Below are 22,006 nucleotides of genomic sequence, written 5' to 3'. Positions count from 1 at the left end.
TAGGCCGTTTGCTGTCTGAATGGCCGTGAAGGTGGAGGTTTCTTCTTGGTCTTAAGAAGGGTATCCCAGCGGGTTTCATGAGCCGAGAGCTTCTGGGTCGTTGAGTCCATAGAATCTCCAAACAGCTCATCCCCTAAACATGGGGCATTAGCCAACCGGTCTTGATGATTAACATCAAGCTCAGAGACTCTGAGCCAAGCCAAACGGCGCATGGCTACAGATATGGCTGTTGCTCTAGAGGTAAGCTCAAAAGTGTCATATATAGACCTTACCATGAATTTCCTGAGCTGGAAAAGAGCTGAAGAGCACTGATGGAAAGCCTCACGATTCCCCACAGGAAGGTACTGCTCAAAGGAAGCCATGGTGGTAAGGAGATGCTTTAAATAAAACGAAAAATGAAAAGCATAGTTACCAGAACGATTAGCAAGCATCGCATTCTGGTAAAGTCGCTTACCGAATTTATCCATGGCTTTACCCTCTCTGCCAGGAGGGACAGAGGCATAGACACTAGCTCCTAAGGACTTCTTGAGGGTGGATTCTACAAGAAGAGACTCATGAGAGAGCTGTGGTTTATCAAAACCAGGAATAGGGATTACTTTATAAAGGGAATCCAATTTGCGGGGAGCTCCCGGGATAGTAAGAGGAGTCTCCAGATTCTTGTAAAATGTCTCCCTCAGGATGTCATGTAAAGGGAGTTTCAAGAATTCCTTTGGAGGCTGGTCAAAATCAAGAGCGTCCAAAAAAGCTTTGGACTTTTTAGACTCAGCCTCCAAAGGAATGGAAAGAGATTCACACATATCTCTTAAAAAAGAAGAGAAAGAGGTGGAATCAGGTTTGGAGGAAATATCCTGCAGAACAGGCTCGTCTTCCTCTGATGAACACTCCCCTTCTGACTGAAGAGGTTCTTCAGAGTCGCCCCACAGATCAGGGTCTCGAACATGGGGACCACGGTCCCGAGACTCAGGGGTGGATGGATCTCGGTGTCGGGACTTCTGTACCGACTTACCCGACCTCACCGACGCGGTACCGGGCGATGTTATTGGTCGCACCGGAGCCGATGTCTGTACCGATTGGTGATGAGACCTGGGCTCCGGTGCGAGGACAGGCATCGATGCCGATGAGGCCAAGTGTACCGGTACCGAAGGAGTGGATGGTGATAATACGGACTGTTCCACGATCGGTACCGGTTGCTCAGTGGGGACCGATACCGGAGGGCTCGGTGTCAGGAGAGCTGGAAGGAGTTGTTTGAGCTGTTCCTTCAGCTGTACCTGCAAGATGGCCGCAATGCGATCATCAAGGGAGGGCACCGGTACCGCTTTTTTCTTCTGCGGTACCTGCGGTGCCGCTCGACGCCCCGGAGATGAGGAGCCCGATGTCGAGGGACTCACCTCAATAGGGGCGGAGCGCTTCCGCTGGCGCCTCACGGTCGGCAGGATTGGACTCTCTGCAATGGAGACCGGAGGACGTTCCAGCGGGGAAGGCTTCTTAGCCGGCTTACCTGCATGCTGCGACGCCGACGCGGTATCGCGTGGCGTCGATGAGGTGGGTGCCGACGAAACAGGTACCGAGACCGGCGCCGAAGACGCGGGGTCGGACATGTCGGTGCCGAAAAGCAGTCTTTGCTGTATCTATCGATTTTTGAGAGTCCGCTTTTTCAAAGTGGCACAGCGGGTGCAGGTAGAGGCCTGATGTTCCGGACCCAGACACTGAAGGCACCAGTTGTGCGGGTCTGTCAGGGAAATAGGCCTGCACACCGCTGGCACTTCTTGAACCCAGGCTGGGGGGGCATGAACGTAAAAACGGCTTCTGCCAAATCGAAGGCCGAGGCCTCGATGATGGCAGTAGGCCCCGCCGGGTCAAATCAAGAAAACTCGACAAAAACAAAAGAAATTTTTTTTTTTTTTTTTTAAAGAAAGAAAAAAGAAAGGGCAAAAAGAACCCGAAAAAGTTTACGCGAGCGGGAAGGCGAATGAAAAAAATATTTCAACAACCGTTGAAAATGCGACTTCTTAGCTCCGCGGAAACTAAGAAACTGAGGGACCGCGCGTCGGGGTCGGGCGGGAAGGCACTCGCGCATGCGCGGTGCGGTCTCTAGAACTTTCCAAGTTCTTAGAGTGCAATCACTCTAAAAGTGTCCGTACCGGGGCTCCGTCGGTGCCGTCACCCATCAGTCAAGAATATGCTGCCTGCTTGTCCTGGGATAATGATATCTTTGACCTTCATTCCATTATTGCTTTTATATTTAGCATAGTTACAGACTTCTGGCTCAGGCACACGGGGGGATTTAGCCAATTTTAGGAATACTTTGATAATAGCTTATTGGCTATATATTTTGTAGGGTTTTTGTTTTTTTTCAATTTCAAATGTCATTTATTGATACACTTGTTGTAAGATGTAAAAATGAATAAAGATTTTTTAAAAAAATCGATTCTTGAGATAGATCCACTCCTGTTTCGAAAGTTTGACGCTGAATTGCCCATTTTAACAATATTATGTCTGTCTTTGAAATTCGATTTAAACCAACCCAGAGCTACATCAGCAATACCTATTTCATTTAACCAGGCAAGTAAGAGAGTGTGATCAACAGCATCAAATATTGATGAAAGATCTAGTGAGATCATCAATACAGATTTAAAACGGTCCAATCCTTTATGAATACATGTCTTGAGGGGATCATCCCTATTACCCGGAGAGAAGGCAGAAAGACAAAATTGATTGACTCAATAGTGTTGTTTGAGGCTGGTAGGCCTAGATGTGATGTGCTCAAGTGCTGTTTTTTCTGAGCAGTTAAGTGAAATTTAAACCCTGGGTTTCTGCCTGCTTCTCTAATCATTAGGCTACTCCTCCATTTGGCTGCACAAGTGTTTTCAATACTGACCTGACTAATTTCATAATTCCTCCTTTTACATTGTTTATGTTTAGTTAGTTAGGTATTGGTTTGCCAGCTCTCCTCACCTGGCAATTTAACCATTAACAGATGTAGAAAAGAATTCCTAAGCTCTCATGTAGCAGTACTCAATATAAGCTACAGTTTATATATAAAAGAAATACTTGTACCAAATATTTGTGCATGATCTCATATAAGATGTTATTCTTTGCCATTTTTATGGCAATCACTTATATTCAAAGCCAGTGGAGAAATAATGCTCCTTCCAGAAAACAATTCTGAAAGCCGGTATGCAAACACACCTGCAGTCGTGATGAAAAGGCTGTGAGTGAGAAAGTAAACCATTGCTTTCCCTATGTGTATCTTCTCTTGTTCCACTCATCCCTTCCTCATTCACCATAGCACTGCATCTCTCTCTCATCTTCAGTCTGTATGCTGCTTAATCACTTTCCTCTCACTTTCTCTCCAATTGCCGTTTAACTGAATAAGGCTCAATGAGTGAAAAACAGTGATCTTTATTGTTTATAATATAACATAAATAACTGTTATGCTCACATATCTTGCTGACTATACTGCCTTTTGCTTGGCTGTATCCCCCTCTCCATACAACACTATGCAGGAGCCTTTGATTCTCCCTTTTCTATAATCCTTTTGCATAATGTGGAAACACTCTATCTCCACCTAGTGGCTATATCTGATACTGTCTTTGATTTATCAAGGATACATAATGTGACCATTTATTTTTTGCATCAAAATGGGCCATCTATTAATATTCAGTCCCGCCCCCAATCCTACCCTAGCCCCACCCCCCCAATCCCACCCTAGCCACGCTCTAGCTCTACCCGCAATTTCTTCCATTAATTTTTCATGTACACACAATATCTTATTATTTCATAATGGTAACCATAAAATTAAAAAAAACACAAAGCACCCTATACACAGCTCTAGGCACAACTATAGAAAAATAGACAAATATAGTGCAAAATATAGACAGCAGATATAAATTCTCAAAACTGACACATTTTGATCACTAAATTGAAAATAAAATCATTTTTCCTACCTTTGCTGTCTGGTGATTTCATGAGTCTCTGGTTGCGTTTCCTTCTGACTGTGCATCCTTTCTTTCATTTCTTTCTGCACTCAGGCCCAACAATTGTCCCTTTCTTATCCCTCCCTCCTTCCTTCCTATGTCCTTAGTGCCCCCAGTGCCTTCTTCCTATGTCCTTAGTGTCCCCAGCGCCTCCTTCCTATGTCCTTAGTGTCTCCAGTACCTCCTTCTTATGTCCTCAGTGCCCCTTCCTATGTCCTCAGTGCCCCCAGATCCAGTGTACCTTTGTTCCAGGTCTTCCTCTCTCTCCCTCCTCTGTTATGATCTTGCCTCTCTGCTCTTCCTCAGGGTCTCTCCCCCTCTGTCTGCACCTCCCATAGTCCTGCTTCTGCCTCCTGTTTTTCCCCTTTGGTCCAGGCCTTTATCTCTCTAATCTTTCTTCTACTTACAACCCCCCTTTCTCTCCTTCCTTCCTTCCTCCTTCCTATGTCCCCCTCACTGCCTTTCAGCCTTTGTCCCACCCCCTCCCAAAAAGCCTGCCTGCCTGCCTCCCCCAGAGCCAGCCTGCCAGCCTACCTCCCCCAAAGCCATCCTGCCTGCCTCCCCCAAAGCCAGTCTGCCTTCCTGCCTATTTACCTCTCTACCGCGCCAAAGCCAGGCAGCTTGCCTGCCTAGCTCTTTCCCTCCCTACCACGGGAAAAAAATAAGCCTCCCTCCAGGCCCGATTTAACCCCCCCCCCCCCGGTCCATTGCTGCTCTGCTTACCTCCTGCTGCTAATCGCGCGGGCCAAGGCAGGAAGTGCAAAGGTCGCGCTCCTGCATTGTGCGTCGCTCTGCAAAGAGGCAGCAGTCCAGCAGGAGATCGCGCTGGACCACCGCCACTTTAAAAAGTTATCGGGGGGGGGGGGGGGGCGGTGTATTTGGTCCATAAGACGCACCCTCTTTTCCACCCCCTTTTTGGGGGTGGTAAAAGTATGTCTTATGGTCTGAAAAATATGGTATTTTCATTAACTTTACTTTAAAGCTTTCAGCAATTGCTATATTCACAAAAGAACTGACTGTAAATAGTTTGGAAGTAGAAATTTCAATCAAGGGTTCAAAGTTGAGTTATTAATTTGCATTCAGTCTCAACTTGATTTCTTAATAAATGATTAAGTAAAGACTAAGCCCCAAATTCTATAAGAAGCACCTAAAAGTTAGGCGCTGAATTAGGCAGCTGAATTAGGTTCAGCGCAATTCAAGTAAAATTGGGTGCTGTTTAATGAATCACGCTGAGCGGCACCTATTTTGGAGGCACCCAATAAATAGGCCAGCTCTAGGCACAACTAAAAGTCGCCTATTTGAGCGCTTAAGCACACTTAAGAGCAGCGATTCTGCAACAAGGCGCCTAACATGTAGCTATGCCCATGCCTAATGTGCATAGCGCCTAAATTTTTAGAGGCACCCTTTTGCAGAATCGCTCTTTCTTGATAGGCGCCTGTTTCAATTATTGCTAATTAAAAAGCTTAATTGAGCTTGTTAATTAATTTAGAAAGGTGCCTATCTAGTTGGGCACCTCCGAAATAGGTGCCTAACATTAGGCGCCGGTTACAGAATTTGGGTCTAAGTGTGGTGATTGAACCCTGGGAAAATGATCCTTTGGCCTACCGGATCAAATCCGGCCCCACCAGCTCGAAAACAGAACTTTTCTTTTTGTGAATCCTGGACACGGGTCTTTGACCCAAGAGCTAGCTGGTGCCTGAGACTGTGTTTGAATGAGACCAGGGTTACATACAATATACTGTATAAATAAGAACAAAAGAATAGCCATAGTAGGTCAGACCAGTGGTCCATCTAGCCTGGTATCCTGCGTTTAACAGTGGCCAATCCAGGTCACAAGTACCTGGCAAATTCTCAAAGAGTAGCAAGATTCCATGCTACCAATCTCAGGAATAAGTAGTAGCTTTCTCCTTAATATCAGTCTACCTTAATATCAGTTTATGGACATCATCATGTCGCATCCGCACATGCTTGGAGGCCTTCCAGACGCAACCCCGAGCTCAAGGCCTTCCAAAATCTGGACAAACTGCTGGGTTTTGGAAATCTGTCTGGACACCTGGACAGTCCTCTAAAAAGAGGACATGTCTGGATTTTCTTGGACGTCTAGTAACCCTAGGTAGGCAGTGTAACATATGGAGCTGGAGACAGACCAGGCAAATATTGTACCATGTTGAAATTGAAACTAGCTTTTGCTCCAGCATATAACAGAACAATGTATTTGGATACACATACATGCACACTCTTTTTCTAAGACTTCAGTTTTAAGGTGCTGGTTTAAGAGCTAATATTCTGAAGCCTGAGGCCTCTAGCAGCTGCATAATTTTCAGTGAGGTGTGGAGCAGTCTTGTATCTGATATGATATAGACATAAGGCACTTTCTCCAAGGCTCGTATCATGGAGGGAGCTTGCAGAGAGGAGAAGATAAGTTATATGGAGAGGGTCTTTGTTAACTAATCCCCTGCAAATGCTTCTGCAAACTCCAAGGGCTTGGAATATATGTAATATATTGTATGTAATATATATCTCTTACATGCATTTTAGAAGATTAATGAAAACTTATTTGTTAAGTAAATTCAGAAAATGATTATTATATGGTTTTAATTGATTGTAAATTCAACAGTTAATGTGTTTTATCTTTTGGTAAATCACTTAGGACTGCAAGGTATCTGAAATTTCATAAATAAAGTTTTATGTTATGTTATCTATAAATAAAAGGTGGGAATACAGTCATCCTCCAAGTTTCAAGAATTAAAAAATAGCAAACAGCTGATAACATCTGGCTCTTTGAGTTTGATTTTTCTTAGTTCTGTCTCAGGATTGTTCCTTGGTGCTTCCCATCCTCCTGTGAGCCTGGTTGAATGTTCTTGTGATTTGATTGTTGCTTTTTTTTCTGTCAGTTTGATGGAGTTCTTTTCCTCCGCTGATCTTAGCCCATGAACCACTCAGTTCTGCAAGTCAGTCGTAGTGGTATAGTAAATGGTGAATAAATAAATAAATAGTCATGCTGTGAACTAAAAACTACAGTTTAAAGAGCTTATTAAGAAAATAAGGTTGGGTTGGAGCCAATCTTTGTTGGAGCTGATAAGGAAGGGGTGCGGTACAGATGCTGTAACATCCTCCTGAAATTATTTTGCTAGTGGGAATTGGATGCTTTTGCAAATAGTGGAAGACAACTTTTTGAGAATCATTTAACTAGTCAAAGATGATGCTAAGCCATTTAGGAACAATATAAATAGAAGCACGTGGAGGGGCATAATAATAAAAAAACCCAAAAACGTGACCTAAGGCCCTAAACGTTGAAAGTAGAAGCAGGGAAAATGTCCATTATCAAAAAATGTCCAAAAGAAGGTTTTTAAAAAAAATAATGGCCTGCCTCTACGTTCAGCGGTTTAAACGCCCAGACTACCACTACGTCTAAACTTACACCATATAATCAACCTAAAAAAAAGCCTAAGTCTCAAATGTCCAAAACAAGGGCTTTTAGGCGAAGGAGGGGCCAGTCCTTTGCCTAAAAGCTGGATTCTGTAACTGGTGTCTGTCAAAAAGAACACCGGTTACAGAATCCCCCCCACTCCAGCAACGATCGGGCCAGGAGGGAGCCCAAGCCCTCCTGCCCGACAGCGATCGGGGTTGCCTGGACAGGAGGGGTTGGGCTTCTTCCTGCCCGGATCGTTCTCGGCCGGGGTGGGGGTTGCCGGGCCAGGAGGGCTTGGGCTCCCTCCTGGCCCAATCGTTCTTGGTCGGGGTGTTGCTGGGCCAGGACGGCTCGGGCTCCCTCTTGCTTGGATCGTATTGGGGGAGGGGTGGATCGCTGCAGGAGAGATGGCTCATCTCTTCTGCCGCTTTAGCGATCCCAAGTGCCTTGTTTAGCGGCACTTGGTGGTATCGCTATTGTGGCAGGGGAGATGAGGCATCTCTCCTGCCACGATGGTTGCAGTGGGGGGTGGGTAGGTTGCTGGGCCACTGAGCTGATCACAGCCGTAGCCATCAGCTCAGCAGGCCCTTTTTCAGCACTTATACTTGTTTTGACTTGGTCTATGTCAAAACGTATAAGTGCGACTAGGCAACCTGTCAAAAGGTTTGGTTATACCTGCTGTACGACTAAGTGTAGGTCGGCCCACTTCCTGCCCACCTCCCGCCCTTTCCCCTCCTCTAAAAATGCCTCTTTTCGCTCTATGCGTTTAGAGGCAGGGGAAAGGCCTAAGCTGGTTTTAGATACGTCTAAAACCAGCTTTGGTTATGGGTACTTGGACGATTAGGCTTTTTGATCGTCCAAGTACCCATTTAGGCCACTTTTTAGATGTGTTGTTTTTTTTTTTTTTTTTAAATTATGAGCCCTTTAATATATAATAATAATAATAATATAAATAAAAGCACTAAAGTTGGGAAGAGGGTGGTTGATGCCTGGAATGTGCTCCCGAGGGAGATGGTGGAGAGGAAAACAGTGACAGAATTCAAAAAAGCATGGGATGAACACAGAGGATCTCTAATCAGAAAATAATGTTATATATTGAAGAACTAAGGCAAGTACTGAGCAGACTTGCACTGTCTGTGTCCCGTATATGGCCATTCAGTTGAGGATGGGCTGGGATGGTTTAGATGAGTTGGATTGAGCTTTGATGGAAACTCCAGTAGATGCATAGTACTGGGCAGAGCTTTGGGTTTCTGGCCCAGAAATATCTAAGGAAAAGAACAATTTAAATTAAATCATTAATTTATAGAAAGTGTATGGTTGGGCAGACTGGATGGACCATTCTGGTCCTTATCTGCCTTCATGTACTATGTTATTATGTTTGTCTTTCTGAAAGTCTAATAGTATCTCAGTATTACTTCTTCCTGAGGAAAATACACTTTGTGCTTTTGCTTACCATGTTAGGTCCATTATATCATCTAGTTGCCTATAATAACTTGTACAGCCATTCCAGAGAACCTAACTTTCTGTTAGAAGGGAGAAGTTACTTCAGGAAAGCAGACACAGGGTCAGTAGACTGAGTGCCTCAATTTGTGAGCTAACAAACTTGGTGCAAAGAGATTGATAAGGAAAGAGACAGTAGGAGCAGGGAAATGGAGGCATATGCTAAAGTAAGTGTACACAAGCAAATTGGCATGAAGAGAAAAAAAAGAGGCTAGTTCGGGAGTAGTGATGGCTGAGCTTATGGAGATGGAGGGGGGAGAAGGATGGAGGCTGAGGAGATCTCGCATGGATCCTGAGAAACATAGAGACTGAGGACTAGATGCATTAAACAGAATTGGTAAGACTGTGTGGGTCTGCTCTGATCCGATTTTTGGCTAATTCTGAAAGAGCTATTGATGCACCAAAAAATTTTACATGCAAATGATTCGCATTGAGGTTCATTGTAATCCCTGTCTCTCCCGTCTGATTGATTGCTGTGAAAGCGATTCTCACACGTGCAGAGCCAGCAAGGGAAACCCAAACAGCTGAGAGGCAGGGGAAGCCTCCTGCCGTTCAACTGTTTGGGGCAGGAAACTGACTCAGATGTTGTATACAATATCTGTCTCATTAAAAAAAAGAAAAGAAAACCCTGCAGATGATGGTCCTCCCTGACATCCACCTCTCCTGGGCTACAGAGGAAGGAGCCTAAGTCCCTGATTGGGAGAGACCTTAGGCATCTGAGCCAATCAGGGCCTTAGGCCCCTCCCCATGCATCACATGATGCCCAGAGAGGGGAAGGCCAGCCACTTTTAACTGGCGGGCCTCGGAGGAGGAGAGTGTGAGGATCCCTCCTGCTCCCAACATCTGATAAAGGTACGGTGGGTTCGGGGGAGCATCCAGTGGCAGGAGGGAGTGGGCATCCCTCCTGCCTTTATTGGAGGGTAAGGGTAGGGGATGGTTTGTGGGCACCAGGAGTGGAGTTGTCCATTGGTAGGAGGTTGTGAGCATCCCTCCTTCCATTTTTGCTGCCACGGGGGGGGGGGGGGGGGGGGAGTTTGCCAATTTTTTCCTGTGAGGGGGGGAATCTGCATGGCAAGAGGAAGTAGGCATCCCTCTCACTGATTTTCACTTGCGCATGGGGGGTGGTGTTGCGGGATGTCAGGGAGGGCCATTATTGGCAGGGGAGCTTTTTCATTTTTTATAATGAGACAGAAATTGTGCATGTGTAACACATGCACAGTATCTGTGCCCATTTTAAAAAATTTATTAGTAAGAGAGGTAGCGACTGGTCTTGACCAGTCACTTTTTTTTAATCGCTAAAACCTATCGCTTTATTTTTGTGCATCGCCGGATTGGAAAATGGGTGATTGAGGGGAAAAAACTGCAGTGAGCTGTTTTGTGCATCAGGTCGGCAAATGCAATCATCGCTAAAGCAGTCAAAACTGGTTTAGCGACGATTGCTGACTTTAGTTCATCTAGCTCTGAGGTAGGAGTTAATACTAGACTCAAGGAGTGAGGGAGACCGAGGTTGAAGCAGTGATGGTTGTGCCCAGGGAAGGAGCATTGTACATTGTAAACTGACCAGATACATGTCGATGGTTGGTATATCAAAATATTACGAAACTTGGAAAGAGGCAGGTTAAAATAAAGGGGGGGAGGAAGTATGACTGGGGATTGAATGAAGGGAAGCTGAAGCATACAACATGATGACAGGCTTTAAGACAGAGAAGAGAGACTGAGGAAGAGCCAGTTGTGATGGCAGTGTTTGACCTTATTATGGGACAGAATCTTAGAATTTGTCTGTTGAAGCATTTTTTCAGCATTGTTTTAATGGCATTCTGTACTTTAATTTTTTTTATTGTATTATGCTTTGAATGTACACTGGAAATGACTAACAATTAAACAAGTAAATGAATAATTAAATAATAAAACTAGGCATTAATGGGATAGGTTTCTCTATACTTTTCAGTAAGTTAAGGGATATATTGCACACTCTTTCCTATCCCTGTTTACTTCAAAATCCAGAAGTTTTACATAAAATTCATAGTCTGATAATAATATGCTGCCAGTTGGCTATCAGTTACTTGATTCTTTGGAGTTGGCAGTGCTACCAACATAAGATCTGTACAGTTAATAGGGGCAAAAGTGTGTTGACTTTGTTTTTTGTCTTATTTTTTTCTACTTGTATGATTTCCAGGAGGCCAGAGTTTTGATTCTGAGCTACACCCAGTTAATGAAGAATACTCTGGAGAATGTGCAGTTGGTCAAACTGCAGCTAGAAGGAGGAGCTCTTCTTGCAAGACTAAAGAAAGAGGAGTCCTGTGTTTCTTTGACAGAGGATTACAGGTAAGGATACACTAACCCCCTCTTTTACAAAACTGCAATAGCAGTTTCTAGCATGGGGAGCCGCGCTGAATGGCCTGTGCTGCTCCCGATGCTCATTGAGGGGGTAAGATTCCCTTTCTGGAAGGCTGTTGCTTCCCATGTTTCTTGTACCTCCAAATGCTGAAACACCATATTTAAGGCAACTGTTAATAATAAGTAATAATAACTTTATTCTTCTATACCGCCACAGTCGAAAGACTTCTAGGCAGTTCACATCGAAGAAGGCTGGACAATCAGCGAATTACAGAATGCAAGAAGTGAGGGTACAACTTATTACATAAGAAATAGATAAAAGGACAGCATATTACATTGAGATTGACAGAGAGAAAATATAACTTAGTAAGTGGTGAGGCTTATGTTTAGGAGATGAATTTGTCAAATAATACGGTTTTAATTGCTTTCCAGAATGCGCCGTAGGTCATCCTGGTTCCATTAATGTAATTTCCCAGCCAGGACTGCTGTTTGGTTGCTTGGAACATGAAGGACCTGTCCAAAAAAGGATTTGTATTTGCAGCTTGTGATCTTCGGGTATATAAATATGTTATGTTTTCTGGTTGGTCGTATGGTTGTGTAATATGAAATGTGATAGTAGGTAAGAAGGCTCTAGCCCCCAGACCTGCTTAAACAAATACAGGCAAACTTGAATAGTATTTGCGCCTCCATTGGTAACCAGTGCAACCTTTTGTAGTAAGGACTAGAGAATGACACGGTGAAAAAATTGGTCCCCGTCACCGCCCCGTCCCCGTCTCACCATCCTCTGCACCGCCCCGTCACCGTCATTCCCTTCACCGCCCCGTCATCGCCACTGCCACCCCATTCACCGCCCCGTCACCGCCACTGCAACCCCATTCACCGCCCCGTCACCGTCACCGCTGCATACATAAAAGCCTCAAACGGGTACGATTTTATATACTTTTCTAATATCTCCCCTATGTATCTGCCATTGCCCCCCCTGTGTCCATATACCATCCCCATGGCATGTCCCCTTTTTGTCTCTGTCCCTATGCCCCATGCACATAATTTCCCCTCTTTCTGTTACCTTCCTGTGTCCAGATTTCCCCTATCTTCCTCTTCCATACCAGTGTGTCTCTTCTTTTCAACCCTATCTAGCTTTTTTCCCTCTTTCTTCCCCCCCCCTGCTTCTAGCATCTGGCTCACCTGCCTGTCCTTCCCTTTCTTTCCTGCTGTGGGTTTTTCTTTCCGTTTTCATCCCCTTGGCCCAGAATCCTTTTCCCTTTCACTCCCTCCTTACAGTCTGAGCCGGGAACACGGGTGATCGCACGGTCCTCGCAGCCCCCACCCGCCTGCCCAATCGATCCTAGTGTTTAGCCAGTTCTCTCCCTTCTCCTCACCTTAATTTGCAGGCTTTCTTTTTCAGTGACCTGCACGCTTTCCCAAAGAGCCGCACACGCGCGGCTGCTCAGTGTTCAATCTTCTGCTCTGCTGCAACTTCCTGTTTCCGGTTGCGTCAGAGCAGAAGATCGAAACTGAGCAGCAGCGGCTCTTTGATAGCGTGCGGGTCGCCGAAAAAGAAAATCTACAAACTAAGGTGAGGAGAAGGGAGAGAGCTGGCTAAACACTAGAATCGATTGGGCAGGCGGGTGTGAGCTGCGGGGACCGCGCGATCCTTCATGCCTCACTGCGGGGACAAGACCCATTCACCGCCCCGCGGGCGGTGAATGGCCTTGTCCCCGTTGCCGCAGCGACTGCTAGTTTTCTTCCCCGTTTTCGGCGGTGACCCGCGGCTAAAATGCGGTGGCCGCGGGTAAACCGCCACCGTGTCATTCTCTAGTAAGGACTAATGTGGTCGTTTTTCCTCAATCCGAAGATCAAGCGAACTGCAGTGTTTTGCACTATTCTTAATTTTTGTACTGTTTTCTTTGGGATACCTAGATAAACGATATTGCATTAGTCCAGAATTGATAGGATCAGAGACTGCATCAGTAATCTAAAGTATGTAGCGTCAAAGTATTTTTTAATGGTCCTTAGTTTCCATAGTGTACGAAAGCATTTTTTCACCACTAAGTTTGTGTGATCAACCATGGTTAGGTGTGTGTCCACTGTGATTCCCAGTATTTTTATGGTTTTGGACATTAGGTATTAGTGGCCGTTTAATTGTAACGATGTTCTGGTAATTTTGTCCTTAGGACTTGCCAGGAAGACTTTTGTCTTTTCTGTGTTTAGTTTCAGTTTGAAATCGATTGTCCATTTTTCGATTTCTGTCATTATGTGAGAAAGGTGATCTATAGTTTCATTTATTATGTCATTTAAGGGGATTAAGATAGATAAATCACCTGCATATATATAATAGTTTAAGTATAACTTTTGTAATAGATGGTCTAAGGATGAGATGTAAATGTTGAATAGTGTGAGTGATAGTGGGGAGCCTTGGGGAACCCCCAAGGGGTTTTTCCATGGGTTAGAGTAATTCCCATCACTGGCCACTTGGTATGATCTGTTTGTTAGGAATTCCTGGAACCATTTCTTTACTTTTCCCAAGAGTCCCATTGCATCTTGGCATAGTAGCATTATTTTGTGGTCTACTAGATCGAATGTATTACTAAGGTCTAGTTGTAAAATCAGAGCACTTGTACCTTTGCTGAAAAGGGCATAGAGGTGGTTTAGAATGGAAGCTATGACTGTTTCCGTGCTGTATCCTTTTCTGAATCCTGATTGATGTTCACTAAGAATGTTAAATTTATCTAGGTAGTTCACTAGTTCCAAGTTGACTAATCCTTCTTGTAGCTTAGTGAATAGGGGGATGCTCGCTATAGGCCTGTAGTTGGATGTCAGGGCTATTGAGTTTTTCTGATCTTTAGGGATAGGAGTGATCAGTATGTGTCCCATGTCCTCATTCAATATTCCGTTAGTAAGAATATTTGTTAGCCAAGTGAATAGTTCCTTTTTAAAATCAGGTGGAGCAACTTTCATGATCTTAGAGGGACATTTATCCAGTAAGCAGTTTGATTTGGTGTATTTATTGAACAAAGTTAAGAATTGATGCCAGTTTGGGAACTCGAAATGGTCCCAGAGCATGTCTGCTCTGGACTCTTGTTCGTGGGGTCGAAAATAGAATTCTGTGTGGTTTTGGGTGTAGGTATTGTTGCTCTTGGGTTGGTGATTTTATTTTTAATGAAATTGGCTAAGGTGTGAGCAGATGGAATGCACTCGTTGTGCTTTTTCAGGATCCGAGTAGTGTCTGTTATTGTTTTTACTAGCTTGAACAGTTCTTTACTATTTATTTTTGATATGCCTATTTTTGTGCATTTTTCTTTAATCAGAGTTTTGTATTTTTTCATTTTTGTTTCCAGTTTGTCTTGTTTTTTTCTTTGTTTTTTTCCAGATTCTCTCCAATTTTCTTAGTTCCTGTTTGCAAGCTAATAGTTCTGAATCGAACCACTCATTTAACGCTCTCTCTTTCTTTTTGTATGTTTGGTATGGTGCCAATTGGTCTAATAGTTCCTTACTGAACTTTCCCCATCTTTTTGGGAAATCCTGTATTTCCTCGGTTATGGGTCGTGGTTTGTAATGAGTCCAGAATTCAGTTGGATTTATAATCAGGTGGAGCAATGACTGGTTATTGTTTTTGTGTTTTTGCTTCTGTATTTAGGTTAGGGTGACTTCTTTTGCCAGCGTAGGTTGAACTTGCCAATATAGTGGTCTGACCAAATGCATTTTTCCCATGTCCCTGTATAGTATTGAATCTTTGGGTCGGGGGTTTCCTTTTGAGAAAAGGTAACTATGTCTAGTTGATGCCCCTTCTCATGTGTTATCTCTGTATCTGGCATTGGGAAATCGAGCAACGTTAAGAAGGCATCGATTTCAGTCACTTCTGGTTTTCCCACTTGCTCTAGGTCAGTGGTCTCAAACTCAAACCCTTTGCAGGGCCACATTTTGGATTTGTAGGTACTTGGAGGGCCGCAGAAAAAATAGATAATGAATTATTACAGAAAATGGCAATTTTGCATGAGGTAAAACTCTTTATAGTTTATAAATCTCACCCCCCACCCCCCCCGAAGGCCTTCATGTTCCCTCTGGCCTCCTGGTCTTAATTTCAGCTAATTATCACAGCCTGCAGAGAGGATCACCGGTGCTGTAGCGTTTCTTGCAGGCTGCCATTGGCCTCCGCAGCACGTTCCCTGTGCCGCTGTCCCACCCCTCCTCTGACATCAGGGGCAGGATCGCGGCAGAGGGAACATGCTGCTGAGGATGACGGCAGCCTGCAAGGATCGCCACAGCACCGGCAATCCTTTCTACAGGTTGTGTTAATTATCTAAAGGTAAGAGCGGGAGGCCGGGGGGAAGCCGGAGAACGCTGCAAAGAGCGGGCAGCACTAGTACAGACCGTGGGCCGCAAAATAGTACCTGGCGGGCCGCATGTAGCCCCCGGGTCGCGAGTTTGAGACCACTTCTCTAGGTGTATGTTTATGTCGCCCAAAAATAGGTTGTACGATCCTTTTAGGGTGTTTACAGTAAGGAATTCGAAAAATTCTTCTTTGGCATTTGTCCATTTTTTGGGAGGGATATAAAATAATGTTGCAATTAGTGACTCTTCTAGTTGGGCATTGGTGATCTTGCAAGTTAGTATTTCTAGGTTTTCCGAAGTTTTAGAATCTATCTTGTTGTAATCAAAAGATTCTTTTAAGATTATCGCTAGACACCCTCCCACACACACACCTTTTTCCCAGCTGCTTGATAGTGGAAGTATTTTGTATCCCTGTGGTAGAATGTCTTTCATGATAATGTCTGTGTCAGAGACCATCCATGTTTCTGTCAGAAACAGGAAGTCTGGATTTGTTTGCACTATGCAATCGTTTATTATATGTGCTTTATTTCTCACAGGACGGGTATTTAGATAGAATCCTTTGAAGTTTTCATAGTTGGTTGGGGTGGGAGTTTCATTACATATTAGCTTTTTTAGGTTTCTGTTTTTGGTCTTATTTCTGTATGGTTTGGAGGGTTTGCGGGTGGTGTTTATCACCAGAATTTGAAGTGGGCCTTGTTCTAGACAGTTATACAAAAGTCGGTGGGAACCTGCTGATTTAGTCGGCTTAGCTGGTCTGTGCCAGGAAAGGTGGATGGGAATTGGTTGAGGAGATTTTTCATCGTTGCCCCAGCATCTGGAGCAGATTAGGTACAGTACCCCTATTAACAGTTGTAATTTGTTAAAAATTGCCATTTTGTCTGGTGGCGTAAGGTTAGTTGACAATTTTTTTTTATATGCGATAGCTGATTTTTATTTTCGTGCAGTAACAGGCTATACTTTTGGTTGAACAATAGATAGACTTGTCATGCAGTAGAAGGCTAAACTTTTGGTTTAACAGTAGATGGACTTGTCATGCAGTAGCAAGCTGTACTTTTGGTTTAACAATAGATAGACTTGTCATGCAGTAGCAGGCTAAACTTTGGTTTAACAGTAGATGGACTTGTCATGCAGTAGCAAGCTGTACTTTTGGTTTAACAATAGATAGACTTGTCATGCAGTAGCAGGCTAAACTTTTGGTTTAACAGTAGATGGACTTGTCATGCAGTAGCAAGCTGTACTTTTGGTTTAACAATAGATAGACTTGTCATGCAGTAGCAGGCTAAACTTTTGGTTTAACAGTAGATGGACTTGTCATGCAGTAGCAAGCTGTACTTTTGGTTTAACAATAGATAGACTTGTCATGCAGTAGCAGGCTAAACTTTTGGTTTAACAGTAGATGGACTTGTCATGCAGTAGCAAGCTGTACTTTTGGTTTAACAATAGATAGACTTGTCATGCAGTAGCAGGCTAAACTTTTGGTTTAACAGTAGCAGGCTAAACTTTTGGTTTAACAGTAGATGGACTTGTCATGCAGTAGCAAGCTGTACTTTTGGTTTAACAATAGATAGACTTGTCATGCAGTAGCAGGCTAAACTTTTGGTTTAACAGTAGATGGACTTGTCATGCAGTAGCAAGCTGTACTTTTGGTTTAACAATAGATAGACTTGTCATGCAGTAGCAGGCTAAACTTTTGGTTTAACAGTAGCAGGCTAAACTTTTGGTTTAACAGTAGATGGACTTGTCATGCAGTAGCAAGCTGTACTTTTGGTTTAACAATAGATAGACTTGTCATGCAGTAGCAGGCTAAACTTTTGGTGTAACAGTAGATGGACTTGTCATGCAGTAGCAAGCTGTACTTTTGGTTTAACAATAGATAGACTTGTCATGCAGTAGCAGGCTAAACTTTTGGTGTAACAGTAGATGGACTTGTCATGCAGTAGCAGGCTATATTTTTTATTTAACAGTAGATAGACTTGTCATGCAGTAACAGGTTAGGCAAATAGTGCTCCCTGCAAAAGTCTCTTTTTGGCACAGCAACCTCTTTCTGGCTTGCATGTTGCAGGCTGACAGACTGACTTAAAAGGGCACTGTGACTGCTTCTTCCTTCTCCCTCTCCAGGCTTGGATCCCAGGGAGATTGCCCTACTTGCCCATTCCTGCCCATTTTGACTTGGCAGCTTTATTCTGACCTTATCTGCAAGAATTGCATTGTATTCAGTGTATATTTCAACTCCCTGGAATGGACAGGGAACAGGTTACTGGACTGATGCCAAGGAATGCACTTTCATAGGGTTACCAGACGTCCGGATTTCCCTGGACAAGTCCTCCTTTTGAGGATATGTCTGGGGGTCAGTCGGCTTTTCAAAACCTGGCACTTTGTCCGGGTTTTGAAAAGCTTTCCCCAAAATTGTGTTAAGCAAGAGGCATCCGCGCATGCCCTCTTGCCCAACCAGAGCAAGCAGTGGGAGCAGGGTTAGGGCAGGATTAGGGGCAAGACTGGGGGGGTCCATATTTTACAAATGTAAAATGTGGCAACCCTACACTTTCACATAATTTACAATTGCTGTTACCATTTTGGTCTCATATGTAAAGTTTAAGAATCTAGTTTTAATTCTTTGTTAATCATTTCCATAGTATATGAAATCAAGAAAAGGATCTGGGTGTCATTGTAGACAATACGATGAAACCTTCCATCCAATGTGCTGCGGTAGCCAAAAAAGCAAATAAGATGCTAGGAATTATTTTAAAAGTAATGGTTAACAAGACTAAGAATGTTATAATGCCTCTGCATCGCTCCATGGTGGTTCCACACCTGGAATATTGTGTTCAATTCTAGTCTCCTTATCTCAAGAAAGATATAGCAGCACTAGAAAAGGTTTAAAGAAGAGCGACCAAGATGATAAAGGGGATGGAACTCCTCTCGTATGAGGAAAGATTAAAAAGGTTAGGGCTCTTCAGCTTGGTAAAGAGATGGCTGAGGGGAGATATGACTGAAGTCTACAAAATCCTGAGTGGAGTAGAACAGGTACATAAGAACATAAGAATTGCCATACTGGGGCAGACTGAAGGTCCATCAAGCCTAGTTTCCTGTTTCTAACAGTGGCCAACCCAGGTCCCAAGTACCTAGCAAGATTCTAAGTAGTAAAATAGATTTTATGCTGCTTATCCTAGGAATAAGCAGTAGATTGATTTTTCACTCTGAAAAATTACAAAGACTAGTGGTCACTCGATTAAGTTACAGGGAAATACTTTTAAAACCAATAGGAGGAAATATTTTTCACTCAGAGAATAGTTAAGCTTTGGAACGCATTGCCAGAGGTTGAGATAAGAGCGGATAGTGTAGATGGTTTTAAGAAGGGTTTGGACAATTTCCAGGAGGAAAAGCCCAAATTCTTTTATTGAGAAAGACATGGGGCAAGCCACTGCTTGCCCTGGATCGGTAGCTTAGAATGTTGCAACTCTTTGGGTTTGGACCAGGCACTAGCCTGGTTTGGTCATCGTGAGAACAGGCTACTGGGCTTGATGGACCTTTGGTCTGACCCAGTAAGGCTATTCTTATGTTTAAATTTTTAGTTTTCCATCTTCTACATGAGCCCTGATGTGAGATCTAAATTACCTCTCTGTGGCTAACTGGATTCTGTTCTCCATAGACATAAGTAATCCTCTTTTGTAAAATTGTTATAAGTATTTTAAAAACAATAAAATAGAATTTAATGGCCTTCAAACCTATTAAGGTGTAAATTTAAGTTTTGTGCAAAAGTGAATGTGGGCTGCAGGGGTAGTGAAAATGAATAAAGCGATAGTCATGTTAAAATACAGTATCTTTTTGTTCATGGATTTAATCTGCTATGGTTTCTGGAAGGAAACAATAGTTTCACAGAAAGGAAAAAACAGACACGCAAAATCCTTTGGGGGAATAGAACTGTAAGCACTGTCTAAATCTAGCATTTTTAGGCAAAAGTCCTACACTGTTTTTCTGCTAAACATTTGCTGGCATGAATTTCTTTCTGTCATTTTCATCTATTGGAGCTTGGAAAGAGATTTTTCAAAGCTGAGAAAGTAAACATACTAACAGACATAGGCACTGGAATGGGGAAGGGCAATAGGGTCCATGGCTTCCCCAATTTTGGTGGTCAGTCAGAAGAGTCAATTATGGCTCTCCCAACTCCCCCATCTACCTCCTCCCTGGTTGCCATAATTTTAAATCTTAGGGCAGCCTTCAACAGCAAGGAAGTGAGCACACTTCCATCAGCCTGCCCTGGAAGTCTTCATTCTGCATCATCTCGCCTTCGTGGGAACAAGAAGTTGCTGTAGAATGAAGACTTTTGGGGCAGGCTGTTGGTAGTGGGCTCACTTGCTTGCCGCTGCCAGATGCCTGAAATTTTAAAATTACGGTAGCCTGGGAGGAGGGAGGTAGGGGAGTCAGGAGCTGGAGAGAGAGGTCATGCCACAGGATCTTGCTGGGTTGGGAAAAACATATGCTGCATGGGCTAGGGGGGTTAGGGGGTTGGGAAGGCAGGGAAGGACAAATGCTGCACAGACTGGGGTAGGGGGTTGGGAAGTTAGGGAAGGACAGATGCAGCAGGGGCTGGGGGATTGGGAAGGCAGGGAAGGACAGATGTTGAACAGGCTGGGATGGGGTGGAGGGTGAGGAAGGAAGGGAAGGACAGATGCACAGGCTGGGGTGGGGGTTGGGAAGGCAGGGAAGGAAAGATGCTGCATGAGCTAGGATGGTGGTGGGGTTGGGAAGAACAGATGCTACATGGACTGGAGGCTTAGAAAGAGAGGAGAAGAGAGATGCTGCATGGGTGGGGTGGTGAAAAGGGAGGAAAAGAGTGATGCTGCCGGTGGGGGAAGAAGAGAAAAGGAGAATTGTTGGACATAGGTGTATGGAGTGGGAGAGAAAGAGAGATGGTATACATGGGGAAAGGAAGAAAGGGAGAATTTTTGGACATGACAGTGGTGGAGAAGAGGGAACAAGAAATTTTGGATGTTGTGGTGGAGAGGGAAGGGTGGGACAGTTGGAAAGAGATGCAAGATGAATAAATGTTGAATATGGTGATGGAGGGAAAGGAGGAAGAGATGCAGCATGATGTTGGAGAGGGTTGATAGAAGGAGAAATGTTGGGCATGGGGCTGGTGGGGAGGGACAAAAGATGCTGTACAGATTAGAAGCCAGGGGATGAGAGTGGGAGAAATGTTGGATTTGTCAGTAGAGGGAAAGCATGGAGAAATGTGGGATTGGGAGGGGGCCAAAAATCAGGAAGGGAGGGAGAAATATTACACTAGGAAGCAGGAAAAATGGCTAAAGGAAGGGAGAGATGTCAGAGTCTGGAGAAGGGTGATAGAAGTAAAGAGAGAGAGATGCCAGACCAGGGAATGGAAGAGAAGGAGGAGAGAGAGATATGCCAGACAGTGGGAAGGAGAGCAGAAAGATACCAGACTGCAGGAAGGGGAAAGAGAAGGAGAGAGATGTTAGATCACAGGTAGGGGGAGGAAAGGAGAGAGAGACTCCAGACCATAAGAGCGAGGAAGAGGTAAGAGAGATGTCAGGCTACGGCAAAGGGAGGAGATGGTGCATAGGGATGCAGAAGAAGGGGAGAAGAAAGAGGGAGGAGATGGTACATATGGATAGGTGGGAAGGGAAGATAAGATATAGAAAAGTAGATAGATTTTGAGAAGAAAGCAGAAAAATGGAAGAAAGTAGAATTTTAAAATACCAAAGATGGATGTAGGGCAGAACATGAAGAATGAAAGAAAATCAGCAAATGAATAAGAAAGCCCTGAAACACAGTTAAGAGCACAGACAGAAGGAAGTGCAATTAGAGACTGGGAAAAGATGATAAGTAAAATAAAATTACCAGACAACAAAGGTAGGGAATATGATTTTATTTTCAAAATGTGTCAGTTTTGAGAATTTATATTTGCTATCTATATTTTGCACTGTTCAGGAAGAAATGAATTTCTTTCTATTTCTCTGGTGTTGTACTCCATGTAGAGTCTGGCATCTTAGGGTTTCATTTGTGTATATTAGTACTTTTAGGCCCCCTTTTATGAAGCCGTGTTAGGCTTTTTTATTGCTGGTTGCAGCGGTATTAGCTCTGGCACGCGTAGGAATTCTATGAGTGTTGGCGCTTTTACCAACACAGCCAGCGATAATAAAGCCTAATACAACTTCATAAAAGGAAGCCTTAGCTTGTGGTCCTCTATTTGCTTAAGGGTTATCTGGGTTCTGCATGTGTGTTCTGCATGAGCTCCAACGCTCATAGAATTCCTACGATCGTGTTTCAGCTCCAACTGGGCCTGCCTCAGGAGTCTGAAAGTTTTTTCAACATATTATACCTTCACCAAACTGGAGTCCTCTTTACTCCCCAAAATAGAAGCCCCGTTCACCTATATGTGGACGCCTCCGGCACGTCTAAGTGGCACCTAAGTCGTATCCACCTAACT

General features: G+C 43.9%; 1 protein-coding gene across 1 annotated transcript in view; it reads left to right on the top strand.

Moving 5' to 3' along the window:
* Positions 1-22,006, top strand: part of PLEKHG4 (pleckstrin homology and RhoGEF domain containing G4) — a 517,593-nt gene that overhangs the window by 240,499 nt on the left and 255,088 nt on the right. The window contains 1 exon segment of the mRNA XM_033942931.1: positions 11,066-11,214. Coding sequence (XP_033798822.1) covers positions 11,066-11,214 — 149 coding nt within the window.

The sequence above is a fragment of the Geotrypetes seraphini genome, chromosome 4 (assembly GCF_902459505.1).
Source record: "Geotrypetes seraphini chromosome 4, aGeoSer1.1, whole genome shotgun sequence".
NCBI lineage: Eukaryota > Metazoa > Chordata > Amphibia > Gymnophiona > Dermophiidae > Geotrypetes > Geotrypetes seraphini.
This window is presented reverse-complemented; position numbering and strand designations above follow the sequence as displayed.